Source organism: Chiloscyllium plagiosum, unplaced genomic scaffold, assembly GCF_037043375.1.
Source record: "Chiloscyllium plagiosum isolate Xiang-an unplaced genomic scaffold, Cpla_swu_hap1 HiC_scaffold_7, whole genome shotgun sequence".
NCBI classification, from domain to species: domain Eukaryota; kingdom Metazoa; phylum Chordata; class Chondrichthyes; order Orectolobiformes; family Hemiscylliidae; genus Chiloscyllium; species Chiloscyllium plagiosum.
In genome coordinates, this window is record NW_028270145.1 from 34,674,923 (window position 1) to 34,697,841 (window position 22,919).

General features: G+C 44.1%; 1 protein-coding gene across 4 annotated transcripts in view; it reads left to right on the plus strand.

Annotated features, from left to right (window-relative positions):
* Window positions 1-22,919, plus strand: part of LOC122551916 (receptor tyrosine-protein kinase erbB-4-like) — a 1,076,277-nt gene that overhangs the window by 501,311 nt on the left and 552,047 nt on the right. For all 4 annotated transcript variants that reach the window (XM_087988891.1, XM_087988893.1, XM_087988894.1 and 1 more), the window contains exon 3: window positions 22,719-22,905. In XM_087988891.1, coding sequence (XP_087845017.1) covers window positions 22,719-22,905 — 187 coding nt within the window. The remainder of the gene's footprint in view (window positions 1-22,718; window positions 22,906-22,919) is intronic.

Sequence of the window (22,919 nt, forward strand, 5' to 3'; positions counted from 1 at the left end):
AGTTCCTTTGTGTGGAACTGCAGGAGATGGGGGAGATACTAAATGAGTGTTTTGCATCAGTGTTTACCGTGGAGAAGGACATGGAAGATATAGAATATGCGGAAATTGATGGTGACATCAATTGAAAAATGTCCATATTACAGAAGAGGAGGTGCTGGATGTCTCGAAACACTAAAGTGGATAAATCCCCAGAACCTGATCAGGTATACCCTAGAACTCTGTGGAAAGCTAGGGAAGTGGTTGCTGGGCTCTTTGCTGAGATATTTGTGTCATCGTTAGTCACAGGTGAGGTGCCGGATGACGGGAGGTTGGCTAATGTAGTGCCACTGTTTAAGAAGTATGGTAAGGACAAGCCATGGAATTGTAGACTGGTGAATCTGACCTTAGTGGTGGGCAAGTTGTTGGAGGGAATCCGGAGGGATAGGATTTAAATGTATTTGGAAAGACAAGGACTGATTAGGGATAGTCAATACCACTTTGTGCGTGGGAAATCATGTCTCACAAACTTGATTGAGTTTTTTGAAGAAGTAACAAAGAGGATTGATGAGGGCAGAGTGGTAGACGTGATCTATATGGACGTTAGTAAGATGTTCGACAAGGTTCCTCATAGTTGACTTCTTAGCAAGGTTAAATCTCATGGAATACAAGGAGAAGTGGCCATTTAGATACAGAATTGGCTCAAAGGTAGAAGACAGAGGGTGGTGGTGGAGGGTTGCTTTTCAGACTCTAGGCCTGTAACCAGTGGAGTGCTACAAGGATTGGTGCTCGGTCCACTGCTTTTCATCATTTATATAAATGATATAAATGTGAACATAGGAGGTATATTAGTAAGTTTGCAAATGACACTAAAATTGGAGGTATAGTGAACAGCGAAGAAGGTTATCTCAGATTACAATGGGATCTTGCTGAGATGGGCCAATGGGCTGAGGAGTAGCAGATGGAGTTTAATATAGAGAAATGCGAGGTGCTGCATTTTGGAAAAGCAGATCAGAGCACGACTTATACACTTAATTGTAAGATCCTCAGGAGGGTTGCTGAACAAAGAGATCTTGGAGTGCAGGTTCATAGTTCCTTGAAAATAGAGTCGCAAGTGGGTAGGAGAGTGAAGAAGGCACCTGGTAAGCTTTCCTTTATTGATCATAGTATTGAGTACAGGAGTTGGAAGATAATTGATTGAGGGAAGGGATGTAGCTATCATATACATGGACTTTTGTAAGGCGTTTGATAAGGTTCACCATGGTGGACTGATGAAGAAGGTGAAGTCGCATGGGGGTCCAGGGTCTTCTAACTATATGGATATAATGGGGTTGGGCAACAGGAGACAGTAGTAGTGGAAGGGAGCTTCTCCAAATGGAGACCTGTGACAAGTGATGTCCCACAGGGATCCGTGCTGGGACCACTGTTGTTTGTGATATACATAAATGATTTGGAGGAAGGTGTAGGCCTCATTAGCAAGTTTGCAGAAGACACTAAGATTAGTGGAGCAGCAGATAGTGAAGGGGACTGCCAAAGAATACAGCAGAATGTGGATAGATTGGAGAGTTGGGCAGAGAATGGCAGATACAGTTCAATCTGGACAAGTGCAAGGTGATGCATTTTGGAAGATGCAATTCCAGAGCGAACTATACAGTAAATGGAAATGTCCTCCAGGAAAATTGATGTACAGAGAGATCTGGGTATTCAGGTCCATTGTACCCTGAAGGTGGCAATGCGGGTCAGTAGAGTGGTCAAGAAGACATACAGTCTGCTTTTCTTCATTAGATGGTGTATTGAGTACAAGTGTTGGCAGGTCATGTTACAGTTGTATAGGACTCTGGTTTGGCCATATGTGGAATACTGCGCACAGTTCCGGTCACCACATTACCAAAAGGATGTGGATGCTTTGGGAAGGGTACAGACGAGGTATACCAGGATGTTAGCTGTTATGGAGGGTGCTGGCTATGAAGAGAGGTTGATTAGATGAGGATTATTTTCATTAGAATGACGGAGGTTGAAGGGGGACCTGATTGAGGTCTACAAAATCATGAGAGGTATAGACAGGGTGGATAGCAAGAAGCATTTCCCAGAGTGGTGGACTCAATTACTAGGGGTCACGAGTTCAAAGTGAGGGGGGAAATGTTTAGGGGAGATAGGCATGGAAAGTTTTTTACATAGAGGGTGGTGGGTGCCTGGAAGGCATTGCCAGTGCTAGCATCATTTAAGATATATCTGGACAGATAACATGAATGGGCAGGGAGCAGAGGGATACAGATCCTTGGAAAATAGATGGCAGATTTAGATAGAGGATCTGGATTGGCGGAGGTTTGGAGGGCCAAAGGACCTGTTTCTGTGCTGTAATGATCTTTGTTCTTTGTCATGTTGTTGTGGTTCTGTTCACCAAGCTGGGAATTTGTGTTGCAGACGTTTCGTCCCCTGTCTAGGTGACATCCTCAGTGCTTGGGAGCCTCCTGTGAAGCGCTTCTGTGATCTTTCCTCCGGCATTTGTAGTGGTTTGGAATCTGCCGCTTCCGGTTGTCAGCTGAACACCAACTAGCCACGAAACGACACGACCAGCTATCCTTAGTAGCCACACACGCAGATGACAAGCAACATGAATTCGACTGGGACAACACTACTATTATAGGACAAGCCAAACAGAGAACGGCCAGGGAATTCCTGGAGGCATGGCACTCATCCACAGATTCAATCAATAAGCACATCGACCTGGACCCAATATACTGACCACTGCAGCGGACAGCTGGAACTGACAACCGGAAGCGGCGGATTCAAACCACTACAAATGCCGGAGGAAAGATCACAGAAGCGCTTCACAGGAGGCTCCCAAGCACTGAGGATGTCACCGAGACAGGGGACGAAACGTTTGCAACACAAATTCCCAGCTCGGCGAACAGAACCACAACAACGAGCACCCGAGCTACAAATCTTCTCCCAAACTTTGTCATGTTGCAGCTGTACAGGACATTGGTGAGGCCACTTTTGGAATACTGCATGCAATTCTGGTCTCCTTCCTATCAGAAAGATGTTGTGAAACTTGAAAGGGTTCAGAAAAGATTTGCAAGGATGCTGCCAGGGTTGGAGAGTTTGAGCTATAGGGAGAGGCTGAATAGGCTGGGGCTGTTTTCCCTGGAGCGTCAGAGGCTGAGGGGTGACTTTGTAAAGGTTTATACAATCATGAGAGGCACTGATAGGATAAGACAAAGTATTTTCCCTGGGGTGGAAGAGTCCAGAACTAGAGGGCATAGGTTTCGGGTGAGAGGGGAAATATATAAATGTTTTCAAACAGAGGGTGGTGTCTGTATGGAATGAACTGCCAGAGGAAGTGGTGGAGGCTGGTAAAATTATAGCATTTAAAAGGCATCGGAATTGGTATATGAATAGGTAGGGTTTAGAGGGAGTTGGGCCAAGTGCTGGCAAATGGGACTAGATCAGGTAAGGATATCTGGTCGGCATGGACGAGTTGGACTGAAGGTTCTGTTTCTGTGCTGTACTCTATGACTACCATTGTGCACGCTCATCACTCTCATTCATGAAAGTCAATTCAAAACTCCTAAATCTCCTCAAGTTCTTAATCCTTTATACAAGAAATATACTTCCATTCATAACTGCACTAAAATGACAGCTAGCCATTAATAACCTATCTGAGTTGTCAATTGAATTGTGAACTTTGAATACCCTGCTGAGACAATGATAGCTTTGTGGAAAGCAGCCAAGCATTCATAATGACGTAATGATAACACATGGGAAATACGAATAAGCAGTCAGTGTACGTGCTGCAACAGAGGTTTTTAAGTGCTGTGACATGGGCAATATTTAAAAAAAAGAATTGAGTGTGGGAACTTAAAGAATTAGGCATTGTGATAGTGGCACTGCCCTTATCCACCTTTCAAGTGCATTCATATCTCCTCTGAAAACTCGTGCCTTCCACACTGCTGGTGACAGCCCTCGCTGCAGCAAAAATATGATCTGCTTGAAGCCCGCACTGAGTTCAGATCTCTCTGCTGAGTTCTGATGTCCATTGTGGGATTCTCACTGCACCCACCCCCCGCCTTCCAATCTGTCGTTTTTAAAGAGCTATGACACTGCCACAACATCAGGTAGATTCTGTCTTTTGTCGAGAGTGTGTTGCTGGAAAAGCACAGCAGGTCAGGCAGCATCCGAAGAGCAGGAGAATCGACGTTTCGGGCATAAGCTCTTCATCAGCTCTTCACCCTGATGAAGGACTTATGCCTGAAACATCGATTCTCCTGCTCTTTGGATGCTGCCTGACCTGCTGTGCTTTTCCAGTACCACACTCTCGACTCTGTATTCCTCACTTTCACCTCAATTCTGTCTTTTGTCTGTTTAAGTTGATGTGAAGCACCTTCAGGGGCCTTTCGCTACACTAAATGACTTGTGTCAATGTCGGTTGTTCTTGTTGGACTACTTCATCCCTACTTTGAAAAGCCTTCAAAGCCTGCCTCACTGATATCTGTCCCCTGCTATCTGTTCTGTGTATTCCTTTATCAAAGATGTTTTCAAACACCAATTCGCTGACCTGAAACTAGATTCATCATAGTCGAGAGGGTGTCAGACACACAATAAAGCTTGCTGGTCTGCCTCACACTGATCATCATTGTTCATTCAATGCAGCCTAGTCTATAATCTCTATTTATGTCAGTATTATGAAGTAACATCCCTGAACTCTGTCCTCCTCACTGTCATAAAACTTCAGGCAATTCATTGTAATGATGCTGGTGATTTCTTTTCTCTGTAATATTTCATTGATCGAGCATTCCTTTGTCTTCTGTGGAAGCATAAGCATGAGTCAGCATCCTTATACTCAGCATCTGCTTTGTATAAGAAAATTAGAAGCCCCATACATCTACTTTCTGTGAAGCCATTATTGATCTGTCATGTCAATGCTTTGTCTAATGACAAATCATCTTAATATTGAAAATTAAATCCTTTGCCTTTGAGTTCTGCATATTTAAGCCACAGCACAAGGGCATGCTCAGATACCACTGTGTGTTGTTTCATTTTCTGAATGACATTTCAATATGTTCTTCTCCCCTGGCTAAGTGTTTTTCATGTGCAGCTTGAATTAAAGCTGAAAGTTTACTTTCTGAGAAGATCCTGTTATTTCTCCTTGTTCTGAGAGAGTGGCAGTGAAAGGTCTCCTCTGACTGGCTGTGATGTAAATGTTGTTTCAAATAAGAGGCAGTTTTTTCAATACTGCAAGAGGTTTTAATGGGTTCCCACATTGAAGAGAAGGGACCATTCACATGCACTGCCAGTGCCAAAGCTCTGGTCTCCACTCACTGGGAACTGCAGTGTTTGAATTTTGAACCTACTGGAATCAGAGGCAGGATCATGACCATTAATCCAAAGGCTCACTCAGTTTGTGTGTTGTTGCATGTGTAATGAGTTTGTCTTGTCAGATTAATGTGTTCATGTAGCATCAGGTGAGATAATAATGGTGAATTAGCAGGCAGTAATCCTGACAGTTGAGGAGATGATACAATTTTATAAATCACAAGAGTAAAGCAGTTATGATTAAAACTCATAAGTTTATATTTTAATTATGTTGAGGAGGTGAACACGCTGACACAAGAGCATAAAAAAAGGCTATTATTGAATGCAAGACCTGAGGGCCCAGGGCAATATTAGCTTTATGATACTGGATTATTAGACCTATTAAGCTTTTATTTAAACACAGAATTGCAAGAATATTTACTGTCTGGTATAAATTCTTAGTGTGGTAATACAGTAGCCATTTTAGGGCTTTGAAGTGGAAGTTGTCTTTGGTAGAACCTTAAAACACAGAAAGCTTTGAATTTCTCCTTCTCATTGTACATCAACAAATAAAAGAGAACTTTTAATTGAACCCAATTGTTAACTGTAACTGCATTGGATTTCATGAACTGCTAAAAATGAAGAACAATTGAACATTTCCTTACAGTTACAAAATGCAAGTTTAGACCAACTGAGATTGTCCTCATTAAAAGCTGTTAAATATCACTGCTTCAGTATAGTCATGCATGGGTGCAGTATCTCATCATGTACGTCTAAAATAGCAGAGCTTCAGCATATGTGGCCCATACAGCAATGCATGTCCTGGAATTCATTTATTTCAAGATACTAAGAAAGATTCCAATGCCTGTTTTTCCCTTTAAGGCATGAAGTTGTTTGTGCAATGTAAATAAAAAATGATTTCCAACAGGAATTCATTTCACAGTAACCCCAGAGTGTTGGTTCTGCACTTTGAATACTAAGGGTGTGTAATCTTTGAATGGGTTTCGGACAAAACGTGGCTTGTTTTTTATCTGATGTGCCTATGTTCAATATCATTATTCAGAAGGAGGACAGGGTTGAGGAATGGATGTGGGGCCAGAATGGGGTGGGGGGTGGGGGGTGAGGGCAATGGGAGGAAATAAAAGGAGCTACAGTGTTGTGTTTCCTGTCACTAACTTCCTGAACCTTTTATTGAAGTGGAATATATTCTGAGGACATTAAGCGTGAGGCAGCTTTTTACTCGTTTCTTCTCAATCTCCTCAGATTTTTTTTTCCGTGATGTGACTACAGGTCATTTCTTTTTTGGCTTCCTTGTGAAAGACCGTTTGACTTGAGGGTCACTTTTCAGGTTGACCCCTTTCACACGCCAGGCCTGCTGGGCTGGAGAGCACAAATGGTTTGGCACTTGAGCAAAACAGAGGAGCCCTTCAGCTTAGTTTAAATTCTGGGTGCCCGCTTCCTGAAAGGCATAGGGGCAGTGAATAATGAGAATTTTATTATGGCCAGCTGGCTGGAGTTGGCTGTATGCAAAACAAAGCTATTTATTCTAGTTTTTTTTTCACAAAATTAGCAGTGTTCGGAACGCCACAACAACTTGAACCTATATAGCCCCTTTGACCAGGCAAGAGTCAGAGAATCATAGAATCCTTACAGTGTGGAAACAGGCCCTTCGGCCCAATAAGCCCACACCGACTTTCCAAGAGATGTACAGCACGGAAACTCTCTCTCTCTCTTCTCTCTCTCTCTCCTCTTTCTCTCTCTCTCTCTCTCTCCTCTCTCTCTCTCTCCTCTCTCTCTCTCTCCTCTCTCTCTCTCTCTCTCTCTCCTCTCTCTCTCTCTCCTCTCTCTCTCCTCTCTCTCTCTCTCTCCTCTCTCTCTCTCTCCTTCCTCTCTCCTCTCTCTCTCTCTCTCTCTCTCTCCTCTCTCTCTCTCCTCTCTCTCCTCCCTCTCTCCTCTCTCCTCTCTCTCTCTCTCTCTCTCCTCTCTCTCTCTCCTCTCTCTCTCTCTCTCTCTCCTCTCTCCTCTCTCTCTCTCTCCTCTCTCTCTCTCACACTCACATTCTGTCTTTCTCTCACACTCTCTCTCTCATTCATTCATTCACTCTCACTTTTTCTCTCACTCTCTCCCTCTTTCATTCTCTCTTGCACACTCTCTCTCGCTCCCCCCTTGCCTCTCTCTCTGTCTCACATACCTCCCTCCCACCTTTCCCAAGAAATTCAGACCAGTGTCACCCACAGTTCATTGACCTCAATAGGGACCAGTAAGACAATGCACTGACCACTCTCGTTGTTTTTCCTTGACCACCCTGAACACCAGGATATTTTTCACCCTTCGGTCCCACTTGTCCGTGCCGATGAGAAATTGTTAATTAATGTAGTCCTATTTGCCAGCACTTGGCCCGTATCCCTCTAAACCATTCCTATAGATACACCCATCAGATGCCTTTTAAATGTACAGCACTGTAGGATTCTTTCTCAAAATCTTGAGGTGCAGTTATTTGACCGAATTTGAAACCGTGCCACCGAGGAAGAAAATAGAGCAGGTGACAAGGAATTCGATCAAAGGTTTTAAGCTGCTTCTGAAGAGAGGAGAGGGGGAGGGAGAGGCAGAACACAGTCTAGGAAGAGGGTTCCAGAGCTTGATCATCAGGCAGATGAAGACCAACGGAGGGGAGAAGGCCTGCGAGAGACCAGAATGCAGGAAGCTGCAAAGGTCTCGGAGCGCCGTAGTACAAGGAATATGAGGAACGGGACAGCATCACGTTGAAACAAAGGGGGGCAACGAAAAGGCAGTGTAATTCTGAACTCAAAACAGGTGGTGCCAGGAGCGCACAGAAGCTCAGTCAGCACCTGAAGAAGAGGGAAGCTGGTGAACCTTTGTCATGTGCAGCCCCGTAGATGTATTCGGCTGACATTGGCAGGAGATCAGTGGAGCCCCAGTTTGTCAGGAGTTGTCCATCTGTACAATAACCTCAGGGTGCCTTAGGGAGTAACTTGTGCATCTCCACAACAGACAAGAAGCCAGCAGATGTAAACAGGTTATCAGTAAGGAACATCCTTGAATAAGTGTTGTACCTCTGGGAATTGGTGACTGAGAAAAACCACACTAACTCCAATGGAAGAAAGAAAAGTTGTTCTTGTTAGTGCTTTGGCGAGATGACATTGGAAGGCCCTGGCACAGCTCCATTGCATTTTATTTGGATTTAGTAATGGGCATCAAACAGAATTAAATAGATCTGATGTGCTAGGGTCCATGGTACCTATAAACATGTTTTAAAGAACAGAAAACAGTTCTGACAGTAGACAGCAGCAGCAGATAAATAAAGAGTACTTGGCTCACGCACTTGTCAGCTAGTTTCATATTCTCTCATCACCGTTTCTGTGCCTCTTTAGTATTCTTACTGTAGGAGCAGCTGACAGATGCAGACAAACAAGGGACTGGCCAGGCAGACAAGATGCTACAATTTGACAGAATCTGACCTGCAAAGTTCCCTTGAGGGAGACCAATATCTGGGAGATTTAGACTGCTCTATCTCTGTGCCAAGAAACCTGCTAGAAATGTAACTTGCGTTGTGTAGGAACATATGATCAGGATTGGGCTATTCAGCCCCTTGAGCTGTTCCACTGTTCAATGGTTCATCTGGAGCCCAACCCCTTATGCCTGCCTTGGCTTCAATCCCTTAGTACCTTCGCTTTACCAAACATTATCTGTCTCAACTTTAAAACTAACAACTGAATTAATATCCACTGACGTTTGTGGAAGAGACTTTGTGTATAGAAATGTTTCCCAAATCTCTCCTAAACAGTCGGACCCTAATTCTCAGACAGTACCTCCTAGTTTTAGAAGGGGTGGCACTGGCATAACATGTTATCTGTCTCTCTCGTTATCTGTCTCTCTCGTTATCTGTCTCTCTCGTTATCTGTCTCTCTCGTTATCTGTCTCTCTCGTTATCTGTCTCATTCTCTCTCTCTCTCACTCTCTCTCTCACTCTCTCTCTCACTCTCTCTCTCACTCTCTCTCACTCACTCACTCACTCACTCACTCACTCACTCACTCGCACTTTCTTTCTCTCACTTTCTCTCTCTCTCCCTCTTTCATTCTCTCTTGCACATTCTCTCTCACTCTCCCTCTGCCCCCTCTCTCTCTCACACACCTCACTCATCCTTAAATTCAAGGCCTTTTTGCTGCATATTCACCTCAGCACCAAAGGAAGAAGGTGATGAAGCATAGCTACCTACTTGAGAACCTGGATAATAATAATGTTGATCCATCCTTGAATTTGTGTAAATCTCTTTCACTAATGCCCCTCAATCTCACTTGTATGTTACTCGCTGCCTTGTGCCCACTGACAGTATTTGAGTTCTTCTATTTGTGATGGATTTGAACAGATCTACTAACTGAACACTGGTCAGCCATAAGACTCCGTATGTTATCAGTAACTGCAAAATTGTACTCAAGCACAACATACAACCTCGTGACTCAGCATTCCCCCGATCTACCATTATCACCAAGCTGGAGAGGGGGGTGCCTGCAGAAAGGCATAAGAACATTAGAACCAGGAGCAGGAGTAGGCCAATGTCCCTTCAAGCCTGCTCAGCCATTCAATGAGATCATGGCTGACCTTTTCGTGGCCTCATCTCCACTTACTCGCCCTTTCACCGTCACCCTTAATTCCTTCATTGTTCAAAAAAAAATCTATTTTCGCTTTAAAAACATTTACTGAAGTAGTGTAAACTACTTCCCTGGGCAGGGAATTCCATAGATTCACACCCCTCTGGCTGAAGAGGTTCCTTCTCAATTCCGTCCTAAATCTGCTCCCCCTAATTTTGAGGCTATGTGGTCTTGTCCTGATTAGATTAGATTACCGACAGTTTGGAAAGAGGCCCTTCGGCCAAACATGTCCACACCGACCCTCCGAAGAGTAACCCACCCAGACTAATGCACCTAATGCTATGGGACAATTCAGCATGGCCAACTCACCTGGCCTGCACATCTTTGGATTGCAGGAGGAAACCAGAACATCTGGAGGAAACCCATGCAGACACGGGGAGAATGTGCAAACTCCACACGTTCATATCAAGGCTGCATTCGACTGAATGTGGCTTCAAGGAGCACTAGTAAATGAATGAATAACCAGAAGAGAGCTCTCCACTAGTTGGAATCACACCTGGCACATAGGTTTGTGGTTGTTGGGAGACATCTCTGCAGGAATTCCTAAGGGCAGTGTCCGAGGCCAAACTTTCCTCAGCTACTTCATCAATGATCTTTGCTCCATCATGAGGTCAGAAGTAGAATGATCACTGATGTTTGCACAAGCTCTGCCCCGTTCGTGAATTCTCAGATACAGAGGCCACCTGAGTACAAATGCAGCAATTTGGGCTGACAAATAGCAAACAACATTTGTGCCACTCAAATGCCAGGGAATAACCATCTCAAATAAGAGAGAATCTAATTATCACCTCTTGGCATTCAATAGCATTCCTATCATTGATTTCCCCCAGTATCAACATCTCACCACTCACTACTGGATAGGGAGGACTGCAGAACTTAGGTCTGATCCTTTGGTTGTGGGACCACTTAAGTCTACCACTTGCTGCTTATGCTGTTTGATATTTAAGTAATCCTGCGTAGTAACTTCACCAAGTTGACACCCCATTTTTAGTTCGGCCTGGTACTGCTCCTGGCATGCCCTCCTGCACACTTTTTATTGACCAGAAACTGAACTGGACTCACCACATAAACACAGAGGTTACAAGAGCAGGTCAGAGGCTAGGAATCTAGCAGCTAGTAACTCACCTCCTGACTTCCCAAATCCTGGACACCATTTACAAGGTGAAAGTCAAGAGTGTGATGGAATATTCCCCATTTGCCTGGATGACTACAGCTTCAATAACACTTGAGAAGCTTGAAACCATCCAGGACAAAACAGTCACTTGATTCGCACCACATCCAAACATTCATGTATTCACCTCTGATACATAGATTCAGAAACTCACCAAGGATCCTCAGACAGGACCTTCCAAATCCATGACCATCTGGAAGGTCAAAGGCAGCAGATATATGGGGAGACCATTGCCTGCAAGTTCCCCTCCAAGCCACACACCATGGAAATGTTCGCCATTCCTTCACTGTCACTGGATCATAATCCTTGAACTCTTTTCCTAATGGCATTGTGGGTAAACCTACAGCACATGGATTGTAGCGGTGTAAGAAGGCAGCTCATCACTACCTTCTCAAGAGATGGACAATAAATACTGGCTCAGCCAGTGAAGGCGCAGATCTCCTGAATGAATTTCTTTGAAAATCTGGTGGAAAATGTTAACTGACAGTAGACTAACCAGGAACAAGCCTCAGAGTTCCAATTACCTATGAGACCCATCCACTTGCAAATCAAATACTGTCCCTGGTTTGCACTGAGAAAAGACACTAAACTAGGTAAAAGAATGAGGCATTTGTAACTGCTCAGGGTAAGCAGTATTTGAGCTGGTTTTAATCAAAAAATAAGCATAAACAGAGCGAAGGTTCTGAATGGTCTGGCAGCCTTAAAAGTAGATAAATCTCCAGTGACAGATGAAATGTATTCCAGGTTGTCTGAATGAGGCAATGGAGGAAATAACGGAGGCGCACACAAAAATTTTCAATTCCTCCCTAGCAACAGGAGAAGTGAAGGAGGACTGGAGGACAGGCAATGTGATAGTGTGATTCAAGAAAGGAGCAAGGGATAAACCAGGAAGTGACAGGCCGGTCAGTCTAACCTCAGTGGTGGGACAATTGTTAGAAGCAATTCTGAAGGACAGAATTAATTTGGACTTGGAGAAATGGGGATTAATCAACAACAGTTGGCATGTTTTTGTTAAAAGGAGTTAATGTCTGACCAACTTCATTAAATTTTCCGAAGAGGTAACCAGGTGTGTCTGTGAAGGCAATGCTTTTGGTGTATTTTATTTAGACTTCAGCAATGTTTTTGATGAGGTGATACGTGTTAGCAAAGATACGAGCTCATGGGATCCATAGAATTTTGGTGAATTGGATCCATAATTGGAAGATTGGCGGGACGTAGTGGGTGATGTTGGAAGGGTATTTATCTGACTCGACGTCCATGTCCATTGGAGTCCCACTGGGGTCACTGTTGGGCTTTTGCGGTTTGTGGTTGTGATTTTGACTTGAACATAGGAGGGTTGATCGATACACTCATGGATGACAGGAAAATTTGTGGGACGGCAAATGGAAATCCGGATTGGGAAGGACAAACAAGTCAAGGGAATATGTGATGAGTGCAGGACCCTGGGAAACACCAAGGATCAGAGGGAGGTTGGTGAGCATGTCTGCCAGTCCTTTAATGTAGTGGGACAGATAGTTAAGGTTCATGGATGGCTTGCCTTTTTCAGCCGAGGGACATAGTGTTTAAGGACAGGGAGGTTATACTGGAACTGTATAAAATGTTGGAGAGGCCACAGCTAGAGGTTTTGTACAGTTTTGGAATCCAAATTATAGGAGGGATGTGATAGCGCTGGAGAGGCTGCAGATGTATCAGATTTTGCCTGCGCTGGAGAGTTTGTGGTGATGAGAGATTGGACAGACTGTTGCTTTTCTTAGAGCAGTGGAGATTGAGAGAGGACATAACAGAGATGTGTAAAATTATGAGAGGCATAGATAGTACACAGGAACAAATCTTTTTCCCTTGGTGGAGGGATCAAAGACTAGAGGATATTAATTTAAGGGAAGGGGCTTCATGGAGATGGGAGGAAAAGCTTTTTCACCCAGAGAGTGGTGGGAATCTGGATCTCCGTGCCTGTCAGGGAGGTGGAAGCAGAGACCCTCAGAACATTTAAGAAATATTTGGATGCACACTGTGATGCTACAAGGCTATGGGCCACACGCTGAAAATTGGGATTCGAATATTTAGGTGGTTGTCTCTGACCAGCACAGAATTGGTGGGCTGAAGGGCTTTTTTCTGTGCTGTAGCTCTCTGACTCCCAGACTCAGAACAGCCAGAGTAAAGTGTAGGCAAATGGGACAGGGATGTGAAAAGATGCTACTGGGCAGGCCATATTGTAATTTAACATTCAGATTGGTGGAGAACACTGTCAAAAGCCTGACTGATCTGCACTCTGAGGCTACTGCTCACCTGGAGCAGCTCATTGATCCCACATTGAACAATCATCCTGTGTGATGGAATATGGCTGCAAGTGGTTTTCAAGATTTCCTGTGCATACAGAATGAAAGCTCTCCTGTAATGGGCAGAAACCTCCTCCCCGAACGTTCTCTTAAATCCAGTAAGGCATTCGTAGAAACGTTGAAAGTAAGGGGAAGAATCCTAGAATCCCTACGGAAGCAGGGCACTTGACCCATTGAGTCCACACTGCCCCTCCAAACAGTATCCCACCCGGACCCGTCACCCTCCACCCCCACTCTATCCCTGTAACTCTGCATTTCCCATGGCCAATCCACCCAACCTACACATCCCTGGACACTATGGGCAATTACCAAGTCTAATTCATCTAACCTGCACATCTTTGCACTGAGAGAGGAAACTGGAGCACCTGGAGGAAACCCACGCAGACTCGGGGAAAATGTGTAACTTCCACACAGTCACTTGAGGGTGAAATCAAACCTGGTCCCTGGAGCTGTGAGGCAGCAATGTTAACCATTGAACCAATGTGCTGCCCAAGAGTAGGCCATTTGGCCCTTCACCATTAAACATGATCATGGCTGATCATCCAACTCAGTACCCGTTCCTGCTTTCTCCCCGGACCCTTTGATCTCTATCGCTCTGAGAACTATATCTAACTCCTCCTTGAATTCACAAGAAAGCAAGTAATAGAGGCAAAACAGTATTGATAGGGTTAGATGATGTAATGGCTGGGTGGGGGATGTCTCATATGGAACACAGGTACAAGTAGAGGTCGGTTTGGCTGAATGACTGATTACTGCATTGGGCATAGCAATGTTGCCATTGTCTGGGCTACTGACTTATTAGAGATATACAACTGATAGTGGTGAAACCCAAGGAGCACCATTCCTCTGGCAAGGGGAGAAACTGGGAAGGAGAATCCTTCATGGTAACCTCAGTAGGAGTGGAAATTGAACCCATGCTGTTGGCATCACGCTGCATTGCAAACCAGATGTTCAGCGACTGAACTAAGTGACCCCATTGTACATTGCCTACTGTATGTTCTCTTCAATTGTGTAAATATTCCATGTTAACCTATCAGGGTGTCCCTGTGGAGTAGGAGGGACTTGAACCTGGGCCTTCTGCCTCAGAGGTAGGGACACCACCATTGCACCACAAGATCCCCCACTCCAAGTTCTCGTTGTCAACACGAAATGCTGTCATCCAAGATTTTCTTAAAGCGGATTAGAAACAGCACTTTGGGGCAGGTAGACTGACAGGGATGAAGCACGTGTTCATTCTGGCGATATCATTCTTGACTCAAAATTGTATACTTTTATTATAATCACCATTCCAACCCTGCTGTAATTTTTCTAATGAGATGTGGACTTCAAAATCCCAATGCCGTCAAAGGATGTTTGTTGCACTTTCGTCTCATTTGGGTTTGGAGGTAATACGTGCCAAGGTTATGCCTGAAGCATCGCAGGCAAGGGATGAAAGGCACAGAGGACTTTACTAATCCACCCAAAGTGGAACTGACAAGTTATTTCATTTAGATACAAATTGCCAGCAGAAGTCTATGTTTCCACGGAGACCAGGGCAGGTGTGACTGACTGATACGTTTGCTGACATCTCTAGTGAATTCACCGAGCTGGGCCTCCAGTGATATTTTGTGCAGGTTTTTGTTTGAACGGAGTGGTTTTAGATCTTTCACAGAGTTTCAGTTCCAACTGATTTAAATGCAGCATCGCTTCTTTAACTCATGAAGAGGGTCAGCACTTGGCTCCGTCTAAATCTCAGATGGGCCCAGTCGTAACGGGGAGTGCAGCACTGAGGCCTCATAACAGATGAATATTCCGCACCATTTAAAACCCATCAAGCTGTTGAGGTGAGTGTGCTAATGAACTTGTCATTGAGCACACTGATACAAGTGAGCCCTGTGAATGCATCGTACTGAATGGTTTGCCACCTCAAGGCAATCAAATTGGCCCCTCAAAGGACCCTGCATTGCCAGTTGAACAAGTGATTCCATTCGTCCTGCTCCCGGACCCTTTCTCTTCATCTGCCCATCATTCCCTTTTCAAGGATATGTCCAATTCCCCTTTGAAAATGTCTCCTGAGTCTGCTATCACCACCCTTCCAGGCCCCACATCATCACAACTCACTGTGGAAAATAAATACCTCATTTCTCACCTGGCTTTTTTGACAATTATCGTGAATCTGTCTCCTCTGTTTTCTGAGCCTTCTGTGTCCTTTCTCCTCGCTTGCCCCTTCAGAAACCCCTGTAATTTTGAACATTTCTAATAAATCTCTCCTTGACTGAATATAAATGACTTAGAAAACTCACGTTCATATTGCAATTTCAGGATGTTCCAAAACACTTTACAGCTGGTAAAGCTCATCTGAAGCAAAGCTACTGCAATAAAGTGGCAACTAATGTCTCTACAGTATGTTCACAAAAATGAACAAATAGTGTTCGTTACGACATACATTGATAATCAGGACATTGGGCAGAATGTTTCTCCCCCAAGGTGGTTCCATGGGCTCTTTGATATCACCCCTGAAAGGATGTTGATCTCACCTGGGAGCCTGTGCCGCTGACAGTGCAGCACTCCCTTGATACTGTATGAGAGTGTTACCTTAGACATTGCCCTGTGCTGTCCAGAGGGAGACTTGGACCTCCAACCTTCTGACTCAGAAGTGAGAGTACTACTGTGTATGTGGGACAATCAAACTTTCGATAGCAGTTGAGAATGAAGCAAAACCTTGCCAACTTCTCACCCCCCTCCCCAACGTGGAAGCAACAACACTAAATCTGGCGGTAACTAGCTATCCACCTCTCCTTTGGATAACTGCCTGAGGGAATTCTTGCATCTTGGATCGATTGACTGATTGTATTGTGGGGCTGTTGCGTCTTCCGCTTATTTTTAACTTCGGGATTTTTCATTAAATCGGGGCCCTGTTATTTACTGCTTTTGTTGACATAACACAGTTGGATCGCCTCAATAATAGTTGATGTCGTCCCAAGAGCCCAAAGCCTGTGATTTGCAGATCTGAAAATGAGCAGATGAGCTTTAAAATGTCATCTCAGTTTAATAATACTGGTTGCTAATATTAGCTGTCAAAGTGACAGCTTCATTTGCAGGTGTGTAAAGTGAGGAGATTATCATCTGTCCACTTGGTTATGGAAGCATTCTCAGTCCCTGGCAAACAGAGGTAGAGAATGGCTTTCACTGTGAGGGACACTGAGCACTGACTGAGCCAGGACAAGTTCATCTTCCAACACTCTGTCACCACAGGCTGAAGTTAAAACCCGAGATAATCCCGAGATTATTTTCTCAGGTATGAAGGAGGTATTGTTTTCCTGCAGCAAAGCATTTCCAAGGTCTGGGCAGAAAATGCAGCTTTCAATAATATCCAGGCCTCTTATTCCAGAGGGAAAAATTGTGGTATTTTGCAACATCACGCTCGGTCTGTAAGATTACCTTGGAGATTTTAGCAAGAAAGCGGTCACGGGAATGCTCGATTCCAACAACTGGAAGGAACTGGGGATAACAGTGAGGAATTGTTCCACTCCCACCATTGAGGCAGCTTTCTGTATCTCCCGATCTGTTATCCAATCTTGTGTCCCATGGGGAATACTTTGGATGTGTTATTACTGTGGGTTTGCTCTCATGAGAGGTTTTTGTTTAAAAATTGCTTTGTTTTGTTTCCATACATTTGTCACTGCCTATAGTGGGTCACACCTTGACACCATATTGTTCTACATCATATTGCCTTGTTACATTTTACTGTGCATACTTGGATACATCATCCTCATGTGAGAATAATACCTGGTTATGAGAATCCTTAGGCAGGGAGACGGAGAACATTGCAAACCTGGCTGGTCTCAACTATTCCTCAGATCACGAATCATAGAGTCACAGAGATGTACAGCATGGAAACAGACTCTTCGGTCCAACCCATCCACGCAGACCAGATATCCGAACCTAATCTAGTCCCGCTTGCTAGCACCCAATGCCTATCCCTCTAAACCCTTCCTATTCATATACCCATTCAAATGCCTTTTAAATGTTGCAATTGTACCAGCCTCCACCACTAGGACCAGCATGTTAAATTTTATTTGTCTTCAATATTTATTTGTCCTGAGCCTCTTTCCTGGCCTTCAGTCAACCCGAAACTCTCAAAGGTGCGGCCTCTCAGTATTCTGTAATTTTCAGTCTGATACGTCCACCTCACCTTTCCAAAACTCCATCGATTACAGACCCAGAATCCTCCACGGCTCTTCATATGACAAGCCCTTCATCCCTGGGATCATTCTTGTGAACGTTTTCAGGACCTACTCCAATGCCAGCACTTCCTTTCTTAGATTCGGGACCCAAAACTGCTCACACTATGCCACATGCGGTCTGACAAGAGCCTCGCATAGCCTCAGCAGTACATCTCTGCTCTTATATTCCAGACTTCTTTAAATGAATCCTAACTGTCAACTCAACCTTCATGTTAACCTTAAGAGAATTCTGAAGAAGGACTCCCAAGTCCCTTTGTGCATCAGGTTTCCAAAGCCTTTCCCCAGTTAGAAAATAGTCAATGCCTCTATTCTTCCTATCAAAGTGAATAAACTCACATTTTCCTACATTGTACTCTATTTGCCACTTCTTTGCCCACTCTCCTAGTCTGTCCAAGTCTTTCTATAGTCTCCATGCCTCCTCAACACAAGTCTTCCCTCCACCTATCTTTGTCTCATCTGCAAAAGTATCAATGTTACCTTCTGTTCATTTCTCCAGATCGTTAATGTATAATGTGAAAGTTGTGGTTCCAACACAAACCCTTGCAAAACTCCAGTAGTCACCAGCTGTCATCCTGAAAAAGACCCCTTTACCCCCACTCTCTGCTTCCTGTCAGTCAGCCAATCTTCTATCCATGCCAGTTCCTTGATCCTAACACCATGAGCTTCTATCTTATGTCGCAGCCTCCTGTGCGGCACCTTGTCAAAGGCCTTTTGGAAATACAAATAGATCACCTCCACTGGCTCTCCTTTGTCTAACTTGCTCATTATCTCTTCAAAGAATTCTGACAGATTTGTCGGGTATGACTCCCCTGGATAAACTCGTGCTGTCTCAGTCCTATTTTACCATCCACCTTCTCAAGTACTCTGCAATCTCATCCTTAATAATGGACTGTAAAATCTTACTAATAACCAAGATTAGGATAGCTGACCTGTAGTTTCCTGTCTTCTACCTCCCTCCCTTCTTAAACAGAGGAGAGGTTAGATTAGCCATTTTCCGGTCCTCTGGAACACTTCCTGACTCCAGAGATTACCACAAATAATCTTCAGAATCCTGGAGGTGTTGTCAAGGTCTGCTCTCCACTTCCTAGACCTACCATTCCCCATGTAAACGCATGGCTTCTTCCCCGTCTAGCAGCCCGACAGCTTAATTTCCAAAATTCTTCCTCAAGTGGGCCGACACAAACACAAGCATCCCCCTCTCCCATCATTAACACTGTTCACTCTGAAAAGGGCAGACTCAGCTCCTACATTGGTAGCCAGGGGACAGGTGAGGTGCCATCATACTGTGAGTGGGATGGTCCAGAAAATCCCGCCAGGAATTTCCATTCCCTGACGCTGGTCACCAAGACTGATCCTGTGTCGGTTACGACAACCCAACAGCTCACTTGCAGCAAAAAACCCCCCAAAGAACCATGGATACTGGAGATCAGAAACAGAAACAAAAGTTGCTGGAAGAATTCAGCAGCATCTGTGGAGAGGAAGCGAAGTTAATGTTTTGGGTACAGTGACCCTCCTTCAGATTGTAGCTGGCATGTAAACCCTGACGAATTTCCAAATCCAGCAACAAAGACGGGGCAGTAGAGTCATAGAGATGTACAGCATGGGAACAGACCCTTCGGTCCAACGCATCCATGCTGACCAGATATCCCAACTCGATTTAGTCTCACCTGCCAGCACCCAGACCATATCTCTCCAAACCTTTCATATTCACATACCCATCCAGTTGCCTTTTAAATGTTGTAATTGTACCAGCCTCATGCAGCTCATTCTATACACGTACCACCCTCTGTGTGAAAAAGTTGCTCTTTGAATCTCTTTTATATCTGTCCCCTCTCACTCTAAAACTGTGACCTCTAGTCTAGAAGAGACTTTGTCTATTTACCCTATCCATGTCCCTCAAGATTTTATAAACCTCTATAAGGTCACCCCTCAGCCTTCAACATACAAGGGAAAATAGCCCTACCCTATTCAGCCTGTCCCTATAGCTCAAATCCTCCAACCCTGGCAACATCTTTAAAACTTTTCTGAACCCCTTCAAGTTTCACAACAACCTTCCAATAGAAAGGAAACTAGAATTGCACACAATATTCCAATAGTGGTCTAACATGACCTCCCAACACCTATACTCAATGCTCTGACCAATAAAGGAAAGCATACCAAACGCCGCCTATCTACCTGTGACTCCACTTTCAAGGAGTTATAAACCTGCAATCCAAGGTCTCTTTGTTTAGCAACACTCCTTAGGACCTTACCATTAAATGTATCAGTCCTGCTCTGATTTGCTTTTCCAAAATGCAGCACCTCACATTTATCTAAGTTGAATTCCATCTGCCACTTCTCAGCCCATTGGCCCATCTGGTCCAGATCCTGTTGTAATCTGAGGTAACCTCCTTTGCTGTCCACTACACCTCCAATTTTGGTGTCATCTGCAAACTTACTAACGATACCATCAGATCAGCCATGATCTGATTGAATGGTGGAGCAGACTTGATGGGCTGAATGGCCTACTTCAGCTTGTTCACCTTATGGTCTCATTGTTTGCTTTCAAACTAAAGAGTCTGTTTCCTGTCCTTCCTTCACTTTTTACCAGAAATGTGATCATTTGCAGGCACAATTGACAAGTGGCAATGTAGACTGCCTGTGAACATTGGAGATAGACAGGCTAATTGGAACACTTGGTGTGAGAAAGCTCTCTGTAAATCAATTTGATTCTTCTCCAATCCCTGATATTTGTTCAGCTGAGAGTTACAGGTATAACAAAAAAGATTTAGTGTAACACACAATAAATCCAGTCATTCCATAACCACGGCACACATTCAACATAAGAAAAATGTCTGTTGTTTCCACCTACACTGAGTGTTTATCCCTATTTTTGACACATGACCATAGTAGCTTTGTTCAATTGGTAGCAGTCTCGCCCCTGGGTGGGAAGGTTGTGGGTGCACATACCACTCAAGCAATGCATGCAAATTCTCTGCAGCTCGGTATTGAGCAATTTCCCATTATCACAACATTATTAGTGGGAGCTTGCTGTGCATAAGTTGTCTTCCACGTTTCCAACATTGCAACTGCAACCAAACCTGGGGATGCCATGTGTGAGTGAGAGGTGATTTGTAAGTTCTTTCTTCATGTAAGCCCTTTCATGAGCTTTTTTTATAATTGAGATATAATTGGCATTAATCCAATTCTTCATTTACAGCAATTACAACTCAACAGGCCTATGCTTGTTTGAAAACCATAGAGCCTTAGTAATCACCTAATTTAGCCCAAGGATAAATTTCTGCAGAATGGCTTTGGCATGAAAGTAGTTTTCGTTTTTTTTTTAAAGCAGGAAAGCCAATTGATTTATTAATGTAACTTCATGCTTTCCCCTCCTTCCTGCTAGTTTGGATATCCACAGAAAACCCACACATCATTTATATCAGGTTGTTGAGGTTAGAGGTTAAATCTGGTCAGTTTACTACAATAGTCCAAATCCAGCTTCATCGATTGTCTCCTGATTACTGAATTTACATTTCTCTAACAATGGGAAAAGCCATGTGTCTGACTGCACGGTTGAAAGGCATATTGAAATGTACTGGTCTATTACTTGAACGTGCCAACACATTAAGGTAGTCAGTAGGTAAGGGTTGCTGTTGCTACTCCATTCTGGTTACTGAAAGGAGAAGACAGCCAGTTGTGGAAACACTCCCCCTGTGTCCGAACCTGGCATTGCAACTTTATCGTTCACTTGGTTCATGGATGTGGCTGCCCAGTTGATCCTTGTAACTGAGACACAGATCTGGAGCCCCCACCACTGGCCAGTCAAATCAACATCACATTTACATGTAGAAATAAATTGCAATGAAATGTTTCTATATGTTATGTGCTATTTTTTATATTTAATTAGATGTGAATGCCACTGGAAAAGCCATTCTGAACGGGTCTTGAGAAAGTGGTGCCTTTTTGAACCACTGTAGCCCATATACTGTAGGTAGACCTACAGTGCCCACAAGGAGGGAATTCCAGGACATTGACCCAATGAGGATGAAGAAATGGTCCAAATCAGGGTTGTAAGTGGCTTGGAGGACAACTTGCAGGTTGTGATATTCCCATGCATTTACTGCCCTTGTCCTTCTGGCTGGTGGAAGTCATGAGTTTGGAAGAGGGGCTTTGGTGAATTTCTGCAGTGCTCCTAGGAAATGGTACACAGTACTGCCAATGTGTTTGAGTGGGAGTGGAGTGAAATCTTAAGAAGGGGTGCTGTTCAGTTGGGCTGCTTTGACCTGGATGATGTCAAGCTTCTTGTTGGAGCTGCACCCATCCGGGCAAGTGGAGAGTACTCCATCGCACTCTTGACCTGTGCCTTGTAGATGGTGGACAGGCCTTGTGGAATCAGGAGGTGAGGTACTCACTGCAGAATCCCAAGCCTCTCATCTGCTCTTGTAGCCACAATATTTATATGGCTGATCCAATTAAATGTATTTCCTCCTCTTTTTTCAGACCCTCTGTTTCGTTCTCTTACACCTACCTTTTCTTGCTTTCCTTTTCTTTCTCCCCCACTCCCTTCCCGAGTCCGTCTTCTTTTCTCGAGGTACTATTTCTATGTTGCTATATAGATCTCCATTAAACCCGATACACGGACACTCATTCTACCCTCTCTCCAACAACGCCCCCCAGCATTTCCTACCCTACAACATCTCCGATGTAATCATCTCATAAGCTACAGAGCAGATATTGAATCCAGTTATGTATCGTTCAGCTGAAATATCATATCAATTTTAGAAGAAAGACCTTCATTCATTTCATCTACCCAAATCCAGTGCCCCTTCTGCAGGATCCTTAATACCACTTAGGTTGACTGCAATTAAATGTGCTTTGTGCTTTCATGTTTGGGATTGTCTTTTATTTTTCATGAAGAGAGTCTGGCTGAATCTCAGTCAGAGTGTTTTCACCTCATATAGCCCATTACTATTCTAGCTAAGCTTATAGTTGTAAAGATGTTAGGTTCTGATTGCTGATTTTCTGACCTTGGCTCTGTGTGTGTTCTGTTTAAACCTCCAGTCCATTCGCGAAGTCACAGGATACATCCTTGCAGCCCTGAACCAGTTTGAGTATCTGCCTTTGGAAAATCTAAGAATCATTCGTGGGACAAAGTTGTATGAAGAACGATATGCACTCACGATCCTGCTTAACTACAAGAAAGATGGGGCCTTTGGATTGAGGCAACTGGGCCTGCAGAACATGACAGGTAAGACCCATTGA